A 25,478-nucleotide genomic window follows, 5' to 3' on the forward strand; every position below is an offset into this window, starting at 1 on the left:
GTGTTTGGCCTGAAACTCTGATGGGTGTGGGGACTCAGCTCGTGCGCCTGCTCAAATTTTGCCCTATCAATACTCTCCGCTCTATGCATTTTAAATAATTATGACATTGTTTTCAATTGTTACGTACTTCACAAAAAAATGATTTGGTTTTTCGTGGCACAGCTCTTTTAATGATTTTGCCGTTAATCAGATGTACATATTCGGATGTTGAGGTTGACACACGATTTGTCAGTTACAAATTGATTCATTGGATTGTTATAATTTGAGTTATTTGTATATTTCAAGAAATGGGGAAGCCAAACAAAAGATATATTGTAATTTTTTTAAACTCAACTTCTTTTAAGAAAAAAAACCTGAACCGGGAAGTGTAAGGTTGTAAGTGTAATTAAAATTGCAAATATGTACATAAAAAATTACTGGGTTTAATACAGTATATTTGATCAGATCCTATACAAAACGCTTTTTTTTCTACTTAGTCTTTTAGCAAATCACAAAAATGCGAAACTCTTGCTGAGTAAAAGTAATATAACTTTGACGTGCATTACAAACATGATACGAGTCAAAGCAATAAATTGCTTATCGGTACAATAAATGTTAAAAAGCCTCCATAGCAACTAAGAAAACTAAGAAATTTATAATTATAGATATTTAAAAATAGCATATATAGTCTGGCGAAGTTCATATCGTCCATATAGTAATGTTACAAAAAATGTCACGAATGGGACATTGCCAACATTTTTATAGTCATAACAATGAGTTGTGTTATATAACGGATTATTAATATATATATGGTGATCAATCAATATCAATTAACCAAGAAAATGTTGGAATGATCTCTCTCTAAGGCTACGTACCTCTGAATCTGAAAATATTTTTTAATGTGCTTTATAAACATTTTAAACTAAGTCAGCACACGGATAGAAGTTTTACTCCCTTCTTGAACAACTATATAAGATGGAGAAAGTTAAAAAGTAATCGGATTAGAAACCCATACGAGTTTCTGTCAATATAATATATACAGTTGAATCCCGATATCTCGAACCTTCAAGGGAAATTGAATTAGGTTCGAGTTGTTTTTTTTACAACAATATGTCTTAATTTCCATCATATTTATTCTATTTTACAAAATGTCAAATAAATCTGCTACAAAAGATAATGCATATAATGGCTGGAGATCTTTGCAAGCTCTACTGAGCTTTTCTAGCCTTATCGAGGGTAGAATTCAAGGGAAACTGAATTAGGATCGAGTTATCAGGGGTTCAAGTTATCGAGTTATCGTAAGAAAATGACCTGGAGGGGAAGTCGAAGTCCGAGTTATTAAGAGTTCGATTATAGAGATTCAACTGTACTTCAATCTGTAAATAAACTAAATATATCGTTTAGCAGAAAAAGCGTATAATATTAATCTCACTGTTAACGTTGTTATTCATATCAGGGTTTCAAAATGTATAGCAGAGTCAAGCTAACTTATCATGAACTGTCCATTAAGTGTACTCTTGGATCAAGTATTCCTGTACATCCAATGGATCTGTTCTTGGGGCTGACAATCTGACGAATAATCCCACCACTTTGTTTTTGAGAAGCGCAATTCCTCGGCGAAAACAACTAAAGCATCGCATTGGGCACAAATAAACTTTTTTCCAAAAGGACCGCACATGAAGTAATCCTTTACCTGATGAAACAATAAAATAAATGAAAACGAATATTATATATAGTACAGTACAGTGGTGTTATTGTAACCTCTTCAAAAGTATAAAAGTTACTAATGCATTTTCACATTCTTCTAGACATTAAGAAACACTAGCATTGAGAAAAAAATTTGGTATCGATGTAGTCCTTCGCTTCAGAAATAAAGCAATTTAATGTTTGCGATGGCCTGGATGGACAATTTTTTTAAAAAAAAAGAAACACGTACATGGAAACAATTCAGACACAATACCGGAATACATTACGCCATATTGAAGCGTTCAGACGACAACACAATTTAGAAGTGGGATCTTAAGAGTTATAAGGTGAAAGCGAATAATACTGAGGCGAAATCCACTTAAGTTCTTTTCGACTTAATTAATTTACTTACAAATATTTCGCGATAGCGCGCAATAAGGAACGCAAGAAGGTTATAAAAAAAAATTACTAGTAAGTTTTTTTTTATCAGTTTTATGTTGTTCTTGGAAGCAAGCCATTCTTGTAGCATTGATGAAAACAAGGCTATGGCCGTCGCGGGCAAAAAAGGTAACTCGTAACTGACTGAAAGCTAACCAGTTGGCTAATCGATCGATCCGGCCGAATACCGAGAAGAAGTCCAGTAGGTGGCAGAATGAAAAGTATAAAACTTGACGTCTCCGGCCCTGTAAATATCAGTCACTGAAGACTGATGACCAAAAAAATTCGCAAAAATTTGCGTTACGTTCGATCGCCACGAAACTTATAGGAAAGTGTAACACGGCTTTTACCCAGTCTCCCTGCAAATTTGAGCTAAAACACTTGAATGTGGCCTACACGACGTATTTTACAACTCAATACAAAATGGCGTCCGATGCGAAGCTTTTAGCAAACGGCGGTTGTAAGGGCAGAGAGAGCTTTTGAGATTGTGTCAAGAGAAAGAAGGCAGTAATAATGGGATTTCTAGTGATTTTGATCGTCCACTGCAAAATACAAGCGAGGAAGGAATCGAAATTGAGGTAAGAGTTGTGTACTTGGTACGAACGTTATTACGAACGCATTTGGTCTGAAATGCACTGAAATATTTGCTTTCTGCGTTCAAAATCTTGCTTGCTGCTTGGAATGAATGTTCGTTATATTTTGAGGAAAAGGGTTTTTGGGACAAAAATATTCGAAATTCCGGGACGCTATTTGGTCGAAAAATATATGCTGAATTATGCAAATTAGATTATTCATGAAGCTTAGATAAATTGTAATAAATTCTATATTCATTCTTTTTTTAGCCAGAATTGCTGGATATGTTGCCAATATAACAAGGAACATTTTTGCTTTCAACTTTTTCAGATAGAAGCTTGTTGCTTTTTGTCCAAAATGTTTGGTCGCTTTATGCTGCTTTATGCTATTTAGATTAATATATTAAAAAATATTATGGGATGTTTCGAACAAAAGTATTTTCTCTGAAGCCTGTTTCATAGCCTTTCAAAAGAGGTATGTCTTTCTTCTCAGATGTAAATATCTTCTGAGAAAAGAAATAAAGAGTAAATGCCGTCAATTTTTGACAGTTTTGTTTACAGACAGAGTTGAGATAAAGAAAAAAGGCAGCTCTTAAAACCACTGGACCACGCTGCCTCCAGAAAAAGAATCCATTAGATATTAGGTAAAGTCTGCATACGAGCATAGTGGCCCATCGGGCTGGAGCTTATCCCTGTTTCAGCAGCATGGAGCGGCTCAAAGTATTTCTTCAAATTGGTGGAAAGATACTTATTAAACATTTTACACTATGTCACTTACCGAAGGCAAATAACAACACAGAGGCGTTAAGGAGCACAAAAAGGATATTGACAACGATGGAGTCGTTCTCCTTCTGGCCTTGACTGACGTCCCAGTTTGTATAAACTGCACCAAGACACACATCAAAGAAAATTATCCACAGCACAAACGTTTGCAGTCGGTCTTCAAATTTGCTCTTTATTGGTCGGAAGAAGGTGTAAGCCACTCCAAATGCGCTCACTGTTGCCACAGTGAAGCCAATTTGAGAAAGGCTTTCTGATCCAAAGAAAAATACCAATGATATAAGTATTAGCTTACGATACATCTCTGTTATCTCCCAAAACCAAAATTTTTTCTTGTAATTTTCAAAGAACACTTTCAAGCTAAAGGCAATTTCTTCCTCTTCTTGTGTCTCGCGGTATTTGTAAATGAGAAACAAGACCATAAGTGGAAATCCCACAGGATACACCGCAAATGCAGCAGCAATGGGCCAGTAAATGTTGTGTCGAGGAGTGAAACATTTGATGGAGTAATCTGCTCTCAGGAGGGAATCGCACTGGTGAGTCTTGTCATCTGTGAAGCATGTCTCTACACATGCACCAGGAAGAGGTAGAGTTTGGATTATTGTTTTACTTGTTGTTGGATAAGAAGTCAATAAAAACAAGAAAATATTCCGATAGCACGATTTTTTCAAACTAGAAACTGCCCGTAGTTTCTCGCTATTAGGACTATTCATCTTGTTTTTGATGTAACGCTTTTTAAGGAGAAGATAAAGAAGAATTATACATACAACCGAGAAATTCAAAGAAATGACCCCTAAGAATTTCATGAAATGATCTAGCCGCAGCCCAGAATGAATGCAGCTCAATGGAGCAAATTGCAAAATATTTCCTTCAAACAGTTTCAGGTATTTTTCCATAGAGACCAAAGCTACCGGCCACTGTGCCCTCGCTAATGCCGTGAAAATACCAGCAATAACCTGGTAAAATCCAATCACAATCTTAAAGCACGACATGATGATATCTGCGATGGTCCGATCGTTCTCTGTGTGTTTTGAGTCTCCCCAAAGAACCATCAGAAACACAGCAACAAATAATACAATCACCAAGACAGATGAAATTATAGTAAGAGTCAACCGTGGGCATTTCAAACAAGCATTGAATCGAAAGTAATAGCCTCTTGTACACGTAGCACACAAGATCCCTTTGTATCCTTCGTGACATTCTGAGTCAATTCCACCCTTGCAGGAGCCAGCGTGAGGACATTTTATTGGTTTTGGTAGTGAGTTCATAAATACGGAGAATTCTCTGTTGTATTGAGGTCCAAAAGAACGGATGTTGTTAACAAAACTCTTGTAACGTTCTTTTACAGTTTGATTGGACCATTTCCAGAAGTAATTAGGTGCAAGTATCGCTGTATCATTCTCGCAGACAAATCCATAAGCTGGACAAACTGAACAGGCTCCAAAACGATCCAAGCGATAAAAATTTTGGAGGCATCTGCATGCACGATAACCAGCGGTCTCATTTGATAGAGTTCCTGCAAGATGAAGAATAAATGTATTCATTAGATTCTACTCGTATACTGATTTAAATACAGCAATCTGATTGATCGAGCTACTCGTATACTATCAGTATACGAGTTTGTGGGATCTCGGAATGTGTGAAGATTATTTCTACTTTGAAATAAAAGAAATGATTGTAAATCGTTTAATTGGACGTCCTTTAGTGAGGATTCAACGAAAATAGTTAGATTATTTGCTCTCAATTTTTTTCAGTTGATGGTTGATTCGGCCCTGCGATCTTATGAACTATTACTATCCTGTCCTGACGTGTCCTGTCCTGTTTTGTCCTATTCTGCACTGCACTGCAGTGAAGCGTTGTACTGTATTGTATTCAGGCTCGTTTAGTGGTGATGTGGTGGTGGTGCGGGAGTGGTGAGTGGGGGGGGGGGGGGTGTAGTGGAATACCAATATACATCATTTCGTTCCCCAGGGATTCCAATATACCTTAAAAATGCAAAAACGTAGATAAAAAATACCTGAAACAATTGTAATACAGAATACCCTATACCTGTAAATTTTTGCAAAAAAATACCGGGGCTGTGTATTGTATTGTGTTGTGTTGTATTACATCCCATTGTGTTATTGTTGTAACTAAATTCTAGATAGTCCCTTTCTCACCGTATGGACACGCCAAACAGTCACTGACACTTGTACCAGGATGATTCTTCTCAGAGACGAAAGTACCAATGCTGCATCTTTTGCATTCTACCTGCCCAATTTGGTCCTGATAGAAACCACCTGTGAAGATAACAGCAGTGCCTTTCTGTTCTGCTTTAAACTAATACCGTACCATGGTTATGTCATTATTCCTGAGTATGTTTACGTTGCTGTTTCTGTACATATATGTTCAGTATCAATGATGTAAGCTGGCGTTAACCTTAACGTAAACCAAGACGGCAATTGCCCTTTGACTTCCTTCGCCCTCCCACAGAGTCTTTAAGGGCGGTCGGTCGGGCAGTTGTTCACTCACGTGACAACCATTTTTTTTTTCGGCTTTATGGGTTTATCAAAACTCCTTATCCATGGTGCTCTGCTGGCGCTCTTCATGCTGGAGCTCCGCTATTACTTACAACTTCATGCGGGGGTAAAGGTTTTTTTTCAATCTTAGTTATCGTACTTGTTAAATCTGTACTGCATGTCTTAGAGAAAGTTACAGCTAAAATGGTGATGTGAAGTTGTGTATCACGGTCTTTAAGAGTGACTTTTACGAACGGCCGAGCAAGAATTTGATTTCCTGGCAGAAATTGGAAAATCGATTTTTCTTCGTTTTTTGCTCATTACTAGCTGTAAGGTAGATAAGAAACCTGATGTAGTTTGTTTCCCCTAGAGGTCTTCTAATTTTAAGAAAACAAAGAAAATCGATTTCGGTGGTCGAAGGCACAAATTTCCTAACTTTTAAACCCGAAATTAGCTATTATGAACACTACTCGCGTTCGCTTACAAAACCGCGCAGAGAAATTTGGTCACTTCCTATCAACATAAAAACTCTTTTTCTTTCGCTAGAATATAATTTCAGGGCTTTAGCGCAACTCTTCCAACTGAAAAAATGCACTGACGAGGAATGCTTTTTACGATAACAAAAATTTGAATGAAATAGTAATTTTCAACGGCAGTATTTAGCATGTGGTATAACATTAATTTTTTTCAATTCTTGCTCAAACGTGCATACAGATATTCTTATTAAACATACCTGAGAATTGGCTCGGGTTATTGGAAAGATTCTCACTTAGAGGGCATCAAACTTCGGCAAATTTTCACAGCATGACCGTAAACTGTGTAAATACTTCTAATTGCCAAACGCCACGATAATGAATGTTTTAACCCCAAATGCTCGTCTTTCCTTCTTCTTGCCGAATGTTCCATTGCAAAATTCCCTTCTCAACGAAAGAGTGAGATAAAAAAGCCAACCTGGGTCAATTAAGGTCCATTTTGATCGCAAAACCTCTTCGCCATTTTGCCACAAGATTAGATGATCGGTAGATTTGTGACTTACGTGACATAATACACGTGACATGAAACACGATATTGTGACGTAAGTGAGTCTGCGCAGTAAGAGCTCTGGGGTCGAGAATGTCACGGAGTTAAAATAACGCAAACCAATTCTCCAGCACCGCCAACGCAGTTTGAGGAAGCAAATTGATCGTTCTGGAGTTCTGTAAACACTTTCGTCAAGAGAAAAGAACCACGATAAAGGAAAATTGCTAAGGATGAAGATGCAAAAGGAATTTCGCGCTTAACAGTTGCTTTGTTGTATTTTGGAGCCAAGAAATGTTTAGCTGTCAGTTAGGCTATTTTGATCGATATCACAACATTTTGTGGGACTACGATGCATTGGTAAATATGCTGCCTTCAACAACCCGGGCCAATTCTCAGGTATGTCTTAGATAAACATTTACATGTGTGTTTAAACGACAATTGAGAAAATTTGGAGTTATACCACATATTAAATAATTCCGTTGAAAACTGCCGTTTAATTCGACTTTCTAGTATCGTGAAAAGTATTCCCCACCTTTTTAATTACTTCAGTTCGAAGAGTTTTGCTTAAGCCCTGAAATTATATTTTAGCGAATGGAAAAGAGTGTCTCTGTTGATAAAAAGCATCCAAAGTTCTCAATGTGGCTTTGTTTGTGAACGCGACGAGAGTTAACGATAGCGAATTTCGGGTTGAAGATTGTGTCACTTTGAGGCTCCGATCACGAAAACTGACTTTGTTTTTTTTTCTCGAAATTGGAAGACTTCTGGGGGGAACAAAATACATCAGGTTTCTTATCTACCTAAAAGCTATTAATGAGCAAAAAAATGAAGGAATTTGATTTTTCAACTTTCTGCCAGTGCAAGCGCGGTTCTTATTTAAAGTCCTTCTTAATAAGTAATCGCAGAGACCCCCATACAATTAATCAATTTAGTAAGGAATAAATATCAAATGTATTGGGTTCTAACAATTTAATTAAAATGGATATGTAAGGAATAGTAAAAAAAGAATGCTACGAGTTGTACAATTATTAGTTAGCGACATTCTTATTATCGAGACTTATTTCGTGTTACAAAGATTGATCGCAGGCCATGATTTTCGATAGCACCCTAAGTTACCTGCAGGACACATGAAACAAGAACCAAAGAGGCCGTGAACGTCGTTATAGAATCCAGCTGCGCAGAGACTGCAGTTAGTACATTTGGGGTCAAGTGAATGTCCAGGTCTGCATTCACGGCACACAAAGCCCGAATGTCTTAGGCCGCCTCTGTGGTCAACTTGGTCCCCCAATGATAAAATATAAAAAGTTGTCGAAGGAGCACATTCACTGAGTGAAGAATAAATAAAAATAAATAAAAAAATGAAAATAAGCCACAATTTTTAGAACTAACAATAACTGGTTTCCCGAGGAACCAGTCATTAGGTGATTTGTTACATAGCACAACGAAGACTAAGAAAAACGGCTGTAGTCGGTTAATATTCGCGGGCAACAGTGCACTGTTACACTCTGACATTTTGTCTGGCGTTATAAATTTTGCAATGTTGCCCGATCAGAGACTTTCGGCGGGAAACAGTTTTTATTGTTAGATGTTATGTGACCAATTCGATCTTGGTTGCCCGTACACGTCTTAACGAGCTCTTCTGTGTAATGTGGGTAAATAAATTACATTTTTTTACGTCCAAGTAAGAGCGCTCGTTGTTGGGTAGAAAAATTACAGCTATTATAGTTATCCTTTGGTGGTTTTTTTTTTTTTTTTTTTTTTTTTGGATAACAATATACTTAACAACTATTCACCGAAGTGGAGATGGCTTATAGTGGATATTTACCTTTCACCAATAAGCTTAATTAGTTTAATTAGCTTTTTTAGCGTAATTAGCTTTTGCAATATTGTAACAAATTTACAGTCCTGCAAATAAAACTTGTTGCTGTTGTACTTCAACAACATATTTCTCGCCAAGGGAAAATATTCTCTCTTATCCAGAAAATGTCGTTACGTAACACAAGTAAATACCATGCTTACAAATACTTACATAGTCATTGAAGCATATTTTCCACGAGGAAGTCGGCGAAGATTTTTACATGTTATAGACCTGAAAACGTTTTTGTTATAATTACACATTCCCTAAAAATTAATTTTTAATTCTTTTAAGTTGTTACTTTTTTGGGACCCCAAATCATTTCGATTGTAACGCACACATTGTTGATAAGAACTATGAATAACTGTTTCTGAATTACCTACCTTCTTACTCTACTACTTTCCTACCTACCTTCCTACCTATTTACCTACCTACCTACCTACCTACCTACCTACCTACCTACCTACCTACCTACCTACCTACCTACCTACCTACCTACCTACCTACCTACCTACCTACCTACCTACCTACCTACTTATCTACCTACCTACCTGCCTACCTGCACACCCACCCACATATCCACTTACCTACCCATCCCCCACACGCTCACCCTTCTACCTACCCACCTACCTGTTTGCCTGCCTGCCTGCCTACCTACCTACCTACCTACCTACCTACCTACCTACCTACCTACCTACTTACCTACCTACCTACCTACCTACCTACCTACCTACCTACCTACCTACCTACCTACCTACCTACCTACCTACCTACCTACCTACCTACCTACCTACCTACCTACCTACCTACCTACCTATCTGGCTTTTTACCTGGCTTTTTACCTACCCGTCCACCTATGTACCTGCCTTCCTTCCTACCTACCTACGTTCCTACCCCCCTACCCTCCTTCGTACCTACATACCTACCTACCAACCATCCTTCCTACCTTCCTACTTACCTACCTACCTACTCACTGCCGCCATTTTGTTTTTGCGCCCGCATTTGATAATTATGGAAATTCGTTTAAGCGACCACTTTACCTATACAAGCCCGCACGACATTTGAAGATCAATATAAATGTTGCTGTAAAAGGTGTAATATTAAGAGTCTATTAACCACTGATTAGAATCGTTAATACAGGATGATCGATCCTGAACAAGTTTAAATTAATAAAGAGGTACTTTTTTATGTAAAATAGTTAATTTACTCACACTTTGGCATCACATGATATTTCATCAAATATTCCATCAAGTAAAAATTCCAACGGGTTGTCAAATAGAGTTCTGTATAAAAGTATTTGTTGTTAAACGTTGTTATATATAACTTTACTTCGAAAGATAGATTTGTGAAAATAAAAACAAAAATAAAATTAACAGTTGAAAACTTTTGCCTTTTGCAAACGATGAGGAAGTTGGGGTATAGTAGGGATTAGGGTGAAATTAATAGACACAGACTGTTATGCTTCATTTCTCGCTGAGAACTTCTCTATCCGGTTCTCTCTGGTAAAGAGTCGCGCGCTACATACGACCTACTACATTACGTAAATGTTACAAACTGTCCTACCATTGAAGGAGGGGGGGGGGGGGGGGATAATAGAGAGGGGAGCTCATTTCAAACCACAAATCAGTCTAGGTACGCATGGAAGAAATAAAGTGGACTTGCTAATGTTTTAATGTTTTAGTGCTGTTTAGTAGTATATGCTAGTCCGAATGTGACAAATATCGATATGATCAATTTTTTTTATGTCAAGGTATATTTTTTCCATCGTCTTTTTTATTCATGTCAAATTGCTATATTTTTATGTCATGGTATATTTTTTACACATGTTTTTTTTTTACACATCAAGAAAGCCTGGTGACGAGCCTCTTGATCGACCAAGGAGAAGTCTGGGAACTAGCTGCAGGAAAAACAACATGGCGGTGGCCACGAATTTCCTGGGTAGAATAGTTTTCCGCAAATATCTTGTCTGTATTTGATAGTCAATGCACTGCATGGCTGAGGTGCGTGATGGTGACCAAGCTTAGAAGAAGCCTATATGAGAAGAAGAAGAAGAAGAAGAAGAAGAAGAAGAAGAAGAAGAAGAAGAAGAAGAAGAAGAAGAAGTAAACTGCGATCAGGCGTTATTTTTCTCGCGGCAGAGGGCTGAGAGGGGTCAACGGAAAAATGAACGCCTGATACAATTACCTGTCAAGTCGTCTGCCGCCCCCTAATAAAAATATCTGTCAACGTCGTTGAGAATGTCGGCGATGTCATCAGATAAGCGTGATTAGCGCCTTCAAATTATATTTTTACTTTCACAAACATGTGTTTGAATTACCCTTTGTGAACGAGACAATCGGATGGTTTTTAAAATTTGTTTTCTGCAAATGCTGATTTTGTGTAAGGCTCAGGTCAGACATTTCAATGTCGTAGTTTTTGTCACTGGCGCGATCGTCTGGCGTCTTTGGTGGTGTGATGTAATACTCTTCGACACCATTGGTGATAGATCACGCTCTTGCCGAATCCCGTCGGAAGCACCGCCAAAACATCTTTTCTTTCACAAACTATTCGTCGAATACACTCCCTTTGTTCGTCTTTAAATGTTTTGTGAACAAAACTCTTGAGAGATTTTCTAAAAGCTAGAAGAACTCGCTTTCTACTTCATTCCGCTCAACACCCGCCATGATAATAATCATCTACGCGCAACATTTTTGGACCGGAAATAAGACTTGAACTCAATTAGCCAATCAGGATAGAGTTCTAATGTTGCCTTTTGTTTTCTGAGCAATCAGAAAAAGTCCAGATTCTGGACTTTTTACAGACGATTCGACAAGTAATTGTATCAGGCGTTCATTTTTCCGTTGACCCCTCCGCCGCGAGAAAAATAACGCCTGATCGCAGGTAAAGAAGAAGAAGAAGAAGAAGAAGAAGAAGAAGAAGAAGAAGAAGAAGAAGAAGCCTAAACAAGCGCAACTCACAATCTTCTATTAGTATTTAACGTCTTACAGCATACTGTACAACCTTAAAACACGAAACGCTGTCCATGAATTACCGATACACAAAGGGCAATAGTGCGAAAACGAACTATAAAAACAAGACCGTAACAAGGAGCTATTTCAAAATAAAATAGTTTCGTTTCCGGATCGCAGAACGATAAGAATGTTGTCAAACTTTATTGAGGAGAGGTGGGTTTGTAAAATCTTGGAGAAGATGCTGAGGCATTGTAACCAACATGTAAGCAACTTCGTCTGGCCTTCGCTTGACTTCCAGTTCGTGACATATAATTTGTGCTTGAACGATAATTCTTCCGTGCGAGCAAACGCGAGACAACCGAAGGAATTATGAGTTTGTTTGCTCTTCCAAGCGCTCGTATTGGTGAAAAGTTTCGTGCTTTATCAAAACATAGCCAGAATGTTTACATAACAATCAAACACGGAGAGAACTTCTCTTTATATTTTTCACCAATACATCACTCTTATCGAACTTGTAATCACTGCATTTATCAGATATTTCTATAAATCGCATTATCTTTCTGTCTTCCTGACAATTATCTTTTCGATATTGAAGAACATGTTTTTGCCGGGTTGTTTGCCTTTGCTTTAACGTGTTGACAATGTGGTTGGATACTGAGTAGCTCCCACTGTGGTGTAAATAGTTCATATCGAACTCAAAACAATACCGCTTCGTTTCTGGGGAAAATAAACAAAAATACAGTAAACAAGTGCCTTGTTCACTGTTAAAATGCTATTTTTTTAAACGACGATGTAGCTTGCGACCTTTGAGCAAAGTTGTCACAATCTGCCGCACGTGGCGTGCTCTGGGACTTTGTGCTCGGCCCAGTTCCTACACACTAGGTTGTAGCTCAATGGCGAAGTAGAGGAAGTAATTTAGTGAAGTGAGTCGTTGTGAGAATACAAATTTCTTTTATTATATCGTGTTACCCATACAATTATATTGAAAGCTAACCGTGAACGGGGTCTGGCGGATCGTTATTCATCCTAACTGGAGTGTAAGTCTATATTCTGCATAATTTTGTCGCACAGCGAAACTTAGAAAATCTGTTTTTTCCGGCTGTTATTAAGTATAAACGTAGCTCTGTCCACTCTTCTCGCACACTCAACAGCAGTTCTGTATAAAACATATCGAAAATAAATGATCTTAAATGATCTGAAATGATCTCTCATGCATCATAGATACAAACCATGCATGCATGTATTACTGAAAACAAAATTATAAACAGCCGATTTTTATCTTTCACTTCCAGTGTTTGCTGGGTGGCTACGCGGGACAGCTTCAATTGCGGGTTATTATGCAGTTTAGCTCACTCTCTCTAATGCTTGAATCTGTTCGGCTGTTATCCCAAAAGCGGCCTCCCCACAAGTCCAGTATGTGTTGGGGATAAAATACGAACATTCGAACCTGATGTACAATACTCGTAGTCACTTTCCTACCCACTTTATACGTACATAGAGGCTTTCCAGTCTCTCCAAGATTCACCTCAGCGCGTTCAAAAGCTGCTGTATCTATGTTGTTTGTGAGAGCTTCTTGTTTTGGACATTTTTTTTTGACATGTTTTGAATACATGACATGTAACGTTTCTTCATACTGTTCTTTTCCTCTTGATAAGAACTCAACTGAGTGGCCATCACTTGCCTCAATGCATTGACTGGATACAAACAAGTATTTGCCAAAATCTCTTCTTCCTTTACAATGAGGAAATTCGTGCCCCCCCCCCCCCCCCCCCCCCCCATGTTGTTTTTCCTGCAGCTAGTTCCTAGATTTCTCTTTGGTCGACCAAGAGCTCGTCACCTGGCTTTCTTAATGTAAAAAAATGTGCACGCAACTTGACATGAAATACAGGAGACTTGAAAATATACCAGGACATAAAAAAGAGAAACTTGACATTAATGTAAAAGACTCGATGTATAAAAATATACAATGACATAAAATCTAAATTGCTTTATTCATTTCTTTTTTTTTAAATTTGAAAATTGCAAAAATACTTTTGTTAATGAATGTTTCTTTCAATAGAGAAAAAAATACACACAAATATCTTATAAATATACAAATACAGTGATCGAAAAAAAAAATAACACAGAAAGTGCAATAGAAAATAAATGAACATTGGATAAGTAGGTTACAAATATATAATACTTACAACAAAATACTTACAACAACTTAAGATCTTTGAGTCCGTTTAACGCTCTTCCGTCAACATGTTTGATTGCATTGCTATGGAGGAACCTACGAACAAACAAGTGTAGCTTACTATTGATCCTTCAATTTAAATATAGATTATATTTATTATTATAATTATTATTATTATTGTTGTTGTTATTGTTGTTGTTGTTATTATTATTATTATTATTATTATTATTATTATTATTATTATTATTATTACTGATGCAAACGAGCCAAATTTCATAAATATGTAATAAAGTTATCGTCGTGGCTTTGTGTAAACGCACAGTAATTAACTCACAGGGTTTGCAGAGGATTTTCAGCGAAAGCATCTTTAGGAATATATTTCAGATTGTTTTTTATCAGCGCCCTGCAAAAAAAAATAATAATATCGTTAGATAGCCGAACAAGAAAAACGTTTTGCACAGGCTGGGAAGAAATATAATTTAGTAGTGGCTATTATTTTTCATTGCATTCTTTATCATTATGCGTATAACACAACAAAAAACACATCACATGTCGCAGGGGAGAAGCAGGAAAGACAAGATGGAAGATGCAAGAGGGGCAACACACACGAACCAGACGCAATGCAACAACGCAAGGCAACAGCAAGGCAGGCAGAGAAAAGACGAACCAGAAGGCTGAGAAACCCACATGGAAAAGACCACTCACGTTTGTCAAAGATAAGGGTGAGTCGTTATGTTTCATTAACGTGTGTGATAAGGGTGTGATTCGAGCTCAATGTACATGGAAGTTGTTGTGCTAGATTAAAAAGACATAATATAACTGGTTGTGGCTTTTGTTTGATACAGAAGTTGTCAGGGTCTTAAATTAATTTTCAAAGTTGTGGTAAATTTAGGCCTTGACAGTTGTCGTTACGAGCGCTCGTTTGGGTGAACGGAAAATTTTTAAAAACTCGAAGAAAATAAATGATCCGGTCAAGCGAATTGTGGTTTCAGTGTAAGTATAAAGCTAAAGTCTTGCAACACACAAGAAATCAGCGAAATCTATTTTTCAGGCCAAATCGACCAGACTGGTATTACAGACACAACCTCTTGATAGGTTTTCAGTAATGGAAGTAACTTACAGAAGACGTAGATTCCTAAGACCAGCAAATGTGCGGCGGTTGATATTTGTGATGTTGTTGAAGCTTAAATGCCTTTAAACAGAAAGAAAAATTGAAAAAGGTAAATATAACCTCCTTACCTAGTGCTAAGTGTTGCTTCTAGTAGCACAGTCAGTGAGCATAATCGAATAAGAGATGTGTCTTGAATGCCTAGCTTGTTGCTGAATAGCATTAGAGTTGATATTCGCGGCCGTAAATATGTTCTTGGCCGCTCGAAGGAGCTCTAGAAAGGCCAAAAACATATTGATGCCCAATAAACATTATTGTATGAAATGAACGGGTCTCATTCGACAAAGGTAAAGGTAGTTTTCTGGAGTCTTCTTCGAGCTTCTGTAATTCCCCTTTATCCAGTTTATAAAACTGAGAATATGCGCTTCCTCTAAAGGTTTTTAGGGAGGCGCGGTGGCCTTATGGTTAGTACGCTGGACTTTAGATCTGGATCGAGCAGTCCGGGTTCGATCCCTGGTCGGGGACATTGTGTTGTGATCTTGGGGAACACAACACTTTCGCAAAACACTTTTTGCAGATATACTTGATTCCGATTAGACTCTTGATTATAGCAAGGACGTCGAACTGTTTCCATTCAGTAGCGAGCAATACTCCTTCGCTACTCTCTCTATTACATGGCAGCATAAATTGCAATATCGATAGGCGAAAGCAAGGCTTTTTGTAAACACATTTTATTTTTAGCTTTGCATGACTGCTTGAAGACCCGGGGAGGGGGGAGCGAGGGAGGGAAGGGGGGGGACGGAATTCTGGCTTTTCTGTGGTAGCGGTTACTTTCTTTCCTTTACGATTAAAGGTGGATTTCCACTGTCGCGTTTTTGTTGACGCACGTTAACGTACGTAAAAATTGTAAACGTCCGCAAAAATGAAATTTTACACGCGCGATTATGTGCGTCGAATTTACGTTTTCCAATTTCCAATGCCACGTTTTTTTCTTGGTATTTACGTACGTTACACGGACGTATACGCACGTAGCAATCGAGATTGTTTTCAAAAAAGTTGAACTGAGTTCAACTTTTTTCGCGGCTGTCTGCGGTTACGCAGCGATTTACCCAATCAAACTTTTGGATTTTGTCACATGACACCACTTACTATATGGAAAACAATTTTGTTTTAAATCCCCCGTCGATTTACATGGGAAAACATTCAGATGTAGAAGCACTTCTCACCGAGAAAGTCCGAACATTTCCAGCAATAATCTATAGAACTGACTACAGAACAAAATTCCACGAACGCAGTAGTGAAAGAAAACGCCTGGCGTCAGATCACGTAGGCTCTGAACCGGCAATCCGGAAAGGTCGCCTCAATTTTTTTTTTTACTTGATAGTGTCTTTCGGAAGTATTTATAAAATGCCTCTTGGTCATATTCACGCATTTCTTTTACTAGCGTGTGGTACAAAGTGTTTTCATGGCAGCCATGTTGGAAGAGTCAAACAACAAGATATTTGCATAGAAATGTTAATGATTTTTTTCCCAGAGGAAAAACAATTTATTGTTTCACTCATCCAATATGGCCGCCACTAACACACTGTATTCACCAACTTGGTAATTCAGGATGGCGGGCATTTACGTACGTTCAACGCACGTAAAAAAAAACGCTTTTTATTACTTTTTACGCGACAGTGGAAATTTGCCTACGTATCCTTTTTTACGCACGTTTTACGTACGTAAATATTTACGCGTCAGTGAAAATCCACCTTAACGAAAATGCCGAAAATTAATTCCTTTGTTTTAGAAAGTTACAAATACATTCCCATTGTCTTGTTGACGAGTTATATTCTTCTTCGACTTCTATCATGGCCTTATATCTTTCTATCGGCTTTCCCTCTCTAGCTGAAATTTTACTTTTAATAACTTTTATTATTGCCATAGTCATCTCATACATGGATGAGCTGAAAAGATTCTAAAAATAGTCAAAGCTGTCACTCTTACTCTGTTGCGAACTGACACCCCGGGGTCATCGCCTCTCGACGAACACACAGCGAGAGAGACCGGCCGACGCGGCGCCACGCAGACTGCGTCGCAGAGACCGAATGGACGACCGGGAGGGAAAGGAAAGAGCCTCCACCAGACAGAGAGAGAGCCGGAGGCCCAGAGGGACCCGGGGCACCCGAGAGGGGGAGGGAGGCCCCAGCGGTGGGGTAGCGAGAGAGGAGAGAGAGAAGTGGAGGGGCGCCAGAAGAGGAGAGGGGGGGACTGGGGAGACCCCCCGGGCGACGCCACACCCCCTCCGAGGGATGCCCGAAGAGAGGGGTGGAGGGAGGATCACAGGGAAGCGAGGGGGGGGGGGGCGAGGCGTAGATGGGGGAACAGACGAGCGGGGGAACAGGCACCAGGGGCCAGCCGGGGGGGACGGAAGGGGAACGAGTGACGAGGTCGACGGACACAAGGGAGACGCCACACCCACACAAACCCGACAAGAAGAAAGGAAGTGGAACGGGCAGGAGAGGGAGAGGAGACGCCCACCACAGGAGGCCCGCGGAGGAGCGAGCACGCGAGCCGAGCAGGAAGAAGAAGGAGGAAGGTGAAGAGAGGCACGAACACCAACCGCGGATGAACGAAGACAGGAAAGAGAAATAAATTTACAATAGAGCAACTAACCGAATAAAGCGGAAGACATATAGAAAATACAAAAACAAGCAAAGAACAAAACGGCTTACCAAATGCTGAAAACGGGGTTCAGGGAACCAGAAAATAACACTCGCACACATTGAACGATGGTCGACGATGCACTGACGCGAATGAAAACTAACACGGAATGTACAGGACGACATTAACATACGAATCTAACATAAAAGCGTGCAACGAAGTGAAAAAAAAAACATTAACATATTCGAAGCAAGGGACAAAGGAAAATGAAAATAGCCGCAACATACGCTGTCGTATAGATTGCATCCTGATTAGAACAGCTAGAAAAGCATTTTAGATAAGTGGTCCAAGTCTGAGCTCATGGTACCGAGTGTGGAGTTCCTAGGCTACCGTGCAGATGAAAAAGGCCGACATCCTGCTGATGTGACGGTTGCAGCGATAAGTGAATCTCCGCGTCGCTTTCACTTAGGGTTGTTTAAGTACTATGATCATTACATTGCAAATATTTCCTCCTTGCTCCAGCCATTACATAAATTACTCCCAAAGCGAGAGAGTGCCATATGATGACAAGAGAAAGCTGATTCTGGCATGTGATGCTTTTCCGTACGGTGTAGGCGCTGTTATTTCACACGTAATGGATGATGAACGAGAGCTTTACATCGCATTTGCCTCGGGAACACTTATAAAGAGTGAAAGGAACTATTCACAGTTAGAGAAAGAGGCCTTAGCCATTGTATTTGGAGGCCAGAAATTCCACAAGTAGCTGTATGGTCGTACGTTTAAACTGTATACAGAACACAGGCTCTAGTGACCATATTGGGACCAAAAAAAGCAGGACCAGCGTTAGCAGCCGTTAGAATGCAACGCTGGCTAGTAACTTTGAAAGGATTTGTCTTATGGGGAATGCGTGTAATTGTTCCGCCTTTGCTAAGGAACAGATTATGGCAGGAATTGCATGAAGAGCATCATGGTATTGTCGCAATGAAATCTGTTGCTTACAATTGCTGGTGGAATAATTAAATTTGGATGCAGGAATTGTGTTGATGGTGAAATGCTGTGAGGTGTATCAAGGCACCGCCCAGTGCACCACTATACCCATCGAGGTGGCCTTCTCTGGTGTGGGAAAGACAACCCATTGACTTTGCAGAAAAGGCCGGCAACTGCTTCATTAGGTTGATTGACAGCCATTTCAAACGGATAGAGGCGGCGCACATGAAATCCACCACTACTCAAAGCACTATTGACCAAATGAGACTTTGGTTTGCGGCATATGGATTGTCAGAAGAAGTTGTTTCGGACAACGGCCTTCAATTTATTTCCAAGGAGTTCACAGATTTCCTTTAAAAGAAAAGAGTTAAACAGACACTTGTACCTGCCTGTTAGAGCGCACAGTACAGATCCTAAAATAAGCGTTATGTTTACATACTGAAAGTGTTAGAAGAGATGGTAAGAAGCGTTCACTTCACTGGCTAATTGTTTGTTCCAGTACGGAAACACTCCTCATTCAGTGACAGGGGTGGCACCATCGGAACTGTTCTTGAAAGGCAAACCTCGCACCAAGTTTAGTGTGCTTCTGCCAAACGTGGAAGATGACATCATGGACCAGCAAGGCAGACGACAGAGGCAACACGATAAGAGTCGTGTAAAATTGCGGGAACTGTCACCGCGGGACTCTGTAAATGTACAGACTACCCGGGGAGGATTGGAGAAGTGGAACCCAGGTACGGTAATAGGACAGTTGGGATCACTGACCTACCTGGTGAGAGTTGGTCACCGGTCAACTACGCTATGTTCACATTGATCACCTCCTGCAAACGCAGCGATCGAGTTGAAAAGAGGCATTTGATGAAGTGATTCCCGAGGAGTCGTCAGTTCCAACGGCGGTTCCAGTGTCAGTATCGATTACTCCAGCACCATCACTGAGTACCAGTTTTCAAGAGACAACTCAGGACCGGAACAACCCGATCAGTCTGTGAATCCTGTTTCAGAACCAGTTCCTGAGTCCCCAACTTGAACGTTTCCAGCAGTTCCAGAACCAGTTTCTAAGTCTTCAACACAGACACCTTTTGCAGTATCAGAGATTGATCCACCACCTCAGATGCAGTACCAGAGTGAGACAGTTCCAAGGAACTCGCCCATGAGAGCTAAGCGCAGATGCCCAGCCAGAGAGAGAAAAGCCCCAGATAGGCTTAACTTGTGACTTTAAGAACATTCTTAGGCTAAGGAAAAAATATACCCTTGGAAGAGACACTTGTTTTGTTAATATCAGAACGTTTAAGTGTGTTCATTTGCATGTATCCTTGTGCTGCTAGGTGTTTGATAATAATAATAATAACAATAATAATAATAATAATAATAATAATAATAATAATAATAATAATAATAAGAATAATAATAATATTTTTATTTATATAGCGCTATTTCTATTTCTAACCAATCGCGCTTTATAATTTTTTTAAAATTAAAAAAAATAAATTTAATAAAAAAATTTAAATTTTAATAAAAAAAAAAAAAAAAAAAAAATAAAAAAAAAAAAAAAAAAAAAAAAAAAAAAAAAAAAAAAAAAATTAAATTAATATAATTAATAAAAAAAAAAAATAAAATAAAAAAATATATTAATTTAATTTATTAACGTTGAGACAGACATAAGAAGGGAAGGAAGTGTCATGAATTGTCAGCGGTGTTAAGCATGTTTATTTAAGAAAGGAACCCTCAGCTTGTAATGGGTCGCCATGTTTGAAAGTAGTTTGCTTGAGCTTTTGTTTCCATCCGGCCGAATTGAACCTTTTAGAAACCATCCGGTGTGGGGTTGGGGGAGGGGGGGGGGGGGTTCTCGGTATTGTACAGTAACTAATTTAGCGTTCGTATTACTTGCCATAATTTCAATTAAACTTACATCGTTGCTAAATTTTGAAGGCCACTAAACGTGTTATCTGGAATTGCCCATAGTTTGTTGAAAGACAAATCGCTGCAAACATAAAAGCAGAGATAAGTTACGGGACCTGCACAAATCTTATGCTTCAAAAACAAAGTTGATGGATGGCTAGCAATTGAGGAATGTTACGTTTAAAAGAACATAAGACACAAAATAGTCAATAACAAAGTAAGTAATAATTAATACATGTAAGAAAACTAATTTCTCGACTTATTCGGTCATTAACCAGGCACTTGATTACCAAAAACAGACGTCATAGTCATTCTGACAAAATCTAGAACTAGAGAAGAAAATTAACATACAAAATTATACATGTAAGCTTATCAGTGGTCTTTACAGTGGAACGATATTGGTCCTCAGTCGATTTCAAATTACGAGTACAAATACCAACGACACGACGCAAAGGCCTGTTTTTGTTCAATCTTGCAAGTGATAGATTCAAGGAAATGATATCAGCCGGACCGCCCTTGCAATGAATCAACATACATGTACTCCAGACTGCAAACAAACCAATGACCGCCTATATTCTTCGACTATTGTAAACTTACAGGATTTCAATTACCAATACGTTTCGAAATACATCGGTTGGTAAGTGCTCAATCTGATTATTGTCCAGTAACCTGAAAGGTCACGTGTCAATCAAAGAAGTTAATAATTAACAATTATTTACTGAAGTGGACAGGAATAGTGGTGGACATTCACCGCCATAGAGGTGAATATTAGTTTTAGTATAGCGTAAAATTCCTGTTATAAGCCCTGGGCTTATACAACTTCGTAAGGGTTTTTGGGTGGGCCTATAAGTGGAGGGGCTTATATCCGGGAGGGCTTATAAGCAGAATAAAAAAGACGTTCCGAAAAGGGCCACGGGAGTGTTGATCGAAATACGTTTTTAAGTTAAAAACACATAATAAAGCAACATTTAGCCCTGTTCAGTACTGTAATCCGGCAGGGGGGCTTATATCCAGGGGGGCTTATAATCGGATGTATTTTTGTTTTCAGGTAGATGGGCCTATAACCAGGGGGGCTTATAAGCGGAGGGGCTTCTAACCGGAATTTTACGGTATACCACATAAGTTGAATAACTACCGGAACAATACATCACTTTCGGTAAACAAAGTGACATGCACACACCAAGGCAGTTTGTTTCTCTTTTAATAGCGCTCGAAGGTAAATAGTACTTTGCTATCACCTCCGATTTAACCAATCAGTGTGCACAAAAAGTACTATTCTCTTTTGATGTACATATTAATGCCTATTAACCCTTTTGTTATAATTACATTCTCTTTATCCGATGGTTTTGCAAATAATACGCGCGGACATTTCACCAATTGGGTAGTATTCCACCCAATCTCGTAGGGCGAGGAAAATCCGTTGAACCGTCAAATACTGAAGGAAGTTATTATTCCACTCTATTTTTCTTGTCGCTTCAGTCTAGAATGAGACTCTACATTGTAATCAGGAACACCCAAATACGTGTTACATTTTGCGTGTTTTTCAAACCTTACAAGGTCACATGCCGAAGAACACTCAACCATATCAGAGGTTTTGTTTGTGGTGTTTACAATCGTTGTTATAAAGCTGGTATTCGGAATCCTTCTCACACGCTCCCTCTGATAGGATAATTCGGAGAAATACTAGCTCAAAAAACGTTGCCTGGACTTTTCTATTAGCTCAAACGTACATACTCGACACACCAGTACTCCCTGGCCTACATTCTAAGTAGAGGGTCTGAATAGAATTTAGCTGACAATTGGGAATTGGTTAAAATATTTTACTGTCAGCTGAGATCAGTAAAATTCAAAGACAGCTGAGACATGGTCTGAAATTTTCACCTGTAACTGAAAAATCGCCGAAAATTTAACTGGGTAACGGAGATTCCAGACCCTCTTAGTACTATAACGATCCCAAAAACTGTGGCCAAAGCATTAGACCGCACTTTTTAGGGCTCTACTGGCGTAATAAATCACGCGGGATGTTGGGAGAACACGAGAAAAACTTGTAAATCACGAGCCGTCAGGCGAGTGATTTACAAGCGCGTACAAGGACTCATCGTAAGTTTCTGCCATCAAAACAATTCAAGTAAGCTTTCATCGCGACCAATTTGATGCAGTTTTAATTCCTTTCAAATAGCATTTCCGAGTAGATGCTGAATGGAACAAATATCCATGTTTTTGAATTTTTTCCTGTCCGGTGAAAGTGGACCTGTTTATTGTGTTCTTTCTCATATGTTTGTCTCTGCGTTTTCGTTTTTTTCTCTACTTCCTTCGCTCCAACTGTGGTGGGCGGGAAAATTCATTTTTGTGATCCACCCTCAGTAAATTTTCATAATGATAATTTACGAGAATCATATCCTCCGTTTTAACCATCCGATAGACCTAAAGAAGACATTAAACTAACGTTAATTCTTCGTCCTTATGCGTAATCGAGCGTAGTACGGCCATGTTGGGACAGAAGCGGGAGTTTACCGGTACAATAGTACATAGGTTTTTGACCAATCAGAGCGTGCGTAGTATCTGAATTATTTTTATAACGCTATTTGTAATGCTCCTATGGACACCATGTTTTTTTATGTATTCCCACTCCTTCAGGCATATACACACCAATTCCTCCCAGAGATTTGGACCAACTATTAAGGGTTCCAAAATTTATCCCCAAACACGAAGGCACACTGAGGCATGTGTCATTATTGAAAGAAGGTAACTGTAGCGAAATGCACATAACTTCCAGCTTTGTAGCGATATATCCGCTTTTTTCCTGTTTCTTTTTTTTTAGGTATTTCACGAACAAGAGTAAATATGTAAATATGTATTCTCCATTAAAGAACTTATAGGAGATAACCAAGGTTAGAATCATTTTACTTACAACGAGTACGCCACAAGCTTGGTTCCAGCCTTTCCCAGCCGTGAAATATCAGCTATGCGGTTTTTATCCAAACGCCTGAAAACAATTATATCTGTCTGATTTTTGAATAACATACCCAAGATGAACTACACTAGCGTCAGGTTAAACTTACCAGCTGCATGATCTTATTGGCTTTCAGCGCCACCAGATCGTAGTCGGAAATTTGATGCATCTAAATACAAGATGCATCTAAGAATGATATTTAACTACTTACACAAGTAGAGCTGTGGCTGGGCAGGTCAAATCTGGAACGGTCCTCAACAGGTTCTTAGACAAATAACTATGGTTCAAAACATATAGATAATCAAATAACTATTTAAAACACGAAACAACTTTTTAAAGACATGTTTCGGCATTACTCATGCCATCTTCAGTTTATTGAGAATTTAATATCTTAGGGCTAAATAGCTAAATATATATCTTAGGGCTAAATAAATATATAAATATATATAAATTATACCCAAGCTACATATACAAAAAATAGAAACGTATAGAAAGTAAAATTACAATGACAAAAGATAAATGGTAAAGCCGTTACAAAGTGGCAGGTACTGTGTGGTACTATCTGAAACAGTGATTACTCACAGTGTGAGCTATAGACCGTTACTTAAAAGTAGTCATATCGGTCCTCCTAGATCCCAAAACCTCGCTTTCATGTTAAGATGACGTCATAGGTACCTCGCTTTCATGTTACGATGGCGTCACAATGGATTGCCATGACAACCGAGTTTGATGGATCTGTTTTTGACATTGTCATGACAACGGATCATGTGACCTGGTTTGCCTAGAGGAGGGCCTCATTTTGGTGTTAATAGGGACTAAGCCTCGTTTTGGTGTTATACTTTTTTGCAACTGACCGGCGCCCGACTTATATAAAAATATGTCCAGTGTGTGTCGAGAGTGAGGGATCACGAGGAGGCAAAGGACCAGAAGTCAAAACGACAAACGAGAGATGGAGTGTAGGCCTTTCTCGATTATGTTATCTTTTTTTTTGGTTTTTTTTGGAAAAAAATGTTTTTTTTTTTTTTTTTTTTAAAAAAAAATTTTTTTTTTTTTTTTTTTTTTTTTTATTTTCCCACTAAAAAATAAAAAAAAAAAATATTTTTTTTTTTTTTTTTTTTTTTTTTTTTTTTTTTTTTTTTTTTTTTTTTTTTTTTGTTTTTTTTTTTTTTTTTTTTTTTTTTTTTTTTTTTTTTTTTTTTTTTTTTTTTTTTTTTTTTTTTTTTTTTTTTTTTTTTTTTTTTTTATAAAAAAAAATATTTATTATTTTTTTTTTTTATAAAAAAAAAATATTGTATTTTTTTTTATTAAAAAAAAAAAAAATTTTTTTTGTTTTTTTTTATAAAAATTTTTTTTTTTTTTTTTTTTTTTTTTTTTTATTTTTTATTATATTATTTAATTTATAAAAAAAAAAAAAAAATGGAGTGTCCAAAATATTTATTTTTCCTAAAATGTTTACAATGCGGGACGTTTGATGCAGTCCTATTGACCATAGCTCGACTTTTGTAAATATAGTTTAGTTAGTTTTACTCGTATGTATGAATTGGTGCTTCTTTGATCTTTTAACATACTTTTTTTATGTAAATTCAATAAGTGTTTATAACATTTATAAACATTTATAAATATTATAAACATTTATTGAAGTTACATGAAAAAGTAGGAAACGTTAATAACAGGTTAGAAACTCTGGTGTTGCACCTCCAAAATGTTTCGCACAATGTCATCAAAATGGACTTGCTTTTTTTAAAAAATGATTTACTATTCGGTTATATTTCATTGAATCTGGTAGAAGTTGATCCATTCCGGCAGACAAGTCGGCTTCGATGTTCTTCGCACGTGTTATGAACTCGTCCAGGGGAGACATTTTTAGTCGCTCAATTTGCTAAGATAAAAATTTCAAAGTTTACATTAGCATTCATTGCTCACAAAGAAAAAG

The 25,478-nt window shown here is 38.1% G+C and overlaps 2 protein-coding genes across 2 annotated transcripts in view; both read right to left on the minus strand.

Annotated features, from left to right (window-relative positions):
• Window positions 1–1,430, minus strand: part of LOC144647136 (uncharacterized) — a 6,846-nt gene extending 5,416 nt beyond the window's left edge. The window contains exons 1-2 of the mRNA XM_078506926.1: window positions 1,412–1,430; window positions 855–862 (exon numbers count right to left, since the gene is read on the minus strand). Of these exons, the coding sequence (XP_078363052.1) occupies window positions 855–862; window positions 1,412–1,430 (27 nt within the window). The remainder of the gene's footprint in view (window positions 1–854; window positions 863–1,411) is intronic.
• The window catches only part of LOC144633655 (uncharacterized), a 52,805-nt gene continuing 28,655 nt past the window's right edge, over window positions 1,329–25,478 (minus strand). The window contains exons 10-22 of the mRNA XM_078492502.1: window positions 23,757–23,822; window positions 23,504–23,578; window positions 21,190–21,261; window positions 20,603–20,674; window positions 15,073–15,144; window positions 14,287–14,355; window positions 13,977–14,048; window positions 10,037–10,108; window positions 9,000–9,059; window positions 8,087–8,295; window positions 5,615–5,734; window positions 3,454–4,971; window positions 1,329–1,672 (exon numbers count right to left, since the gene is read on the minus strand). Of these exons, the coding sequence (XP_078348628.1) occupies window positions 1,485–1,672; window positions 3,454–4,971; window positions 5,615–5,734; window positions 8,087–8,295; window positions 9,000–9,059; window positions 10,037–10,108; window positions 13,977–14,048; window positions 14,287–14,355; window positions 15,073–15,144; window positions 20,603–20,674; window positions 21,190–21,261; window positions 23,504–23,578; window positions 23,757–23,822 (2,665 nt within the window). The 3' untranslated portion in view covers window positions 1,329–1,484. The remainder of the gene's footprint in view (window positions 1,673–3,453; window positions 4,972–5,614; window positions 5,735–8,086; window positions 8,296–8,999; window positions 9,060–10,036; window positions 10,109–13,976; window positions 14,049–14,286; window positions 14,356–15,072; window positions 15,145–20,602; window positions 20,675–21,189; window positions 21,262–23,503; window positions 23,579–23,756; window positions 23,823–25,478) is intronic.

The sequence above is a fragment of the Oculina patagonica genome, chromosome 1, assembly GCF_052425735.1.
Source record: "Oculina patagonica isolate OP01 chromosome 1, crgOcupat, whole genome shotgun sequence".
Lineage (NCBI taxonomy): Eukaryota > Metazoa > Cnidaria > Anthozoa > Scleractinia > Oculinidae > Oculina > Oculina patagonica.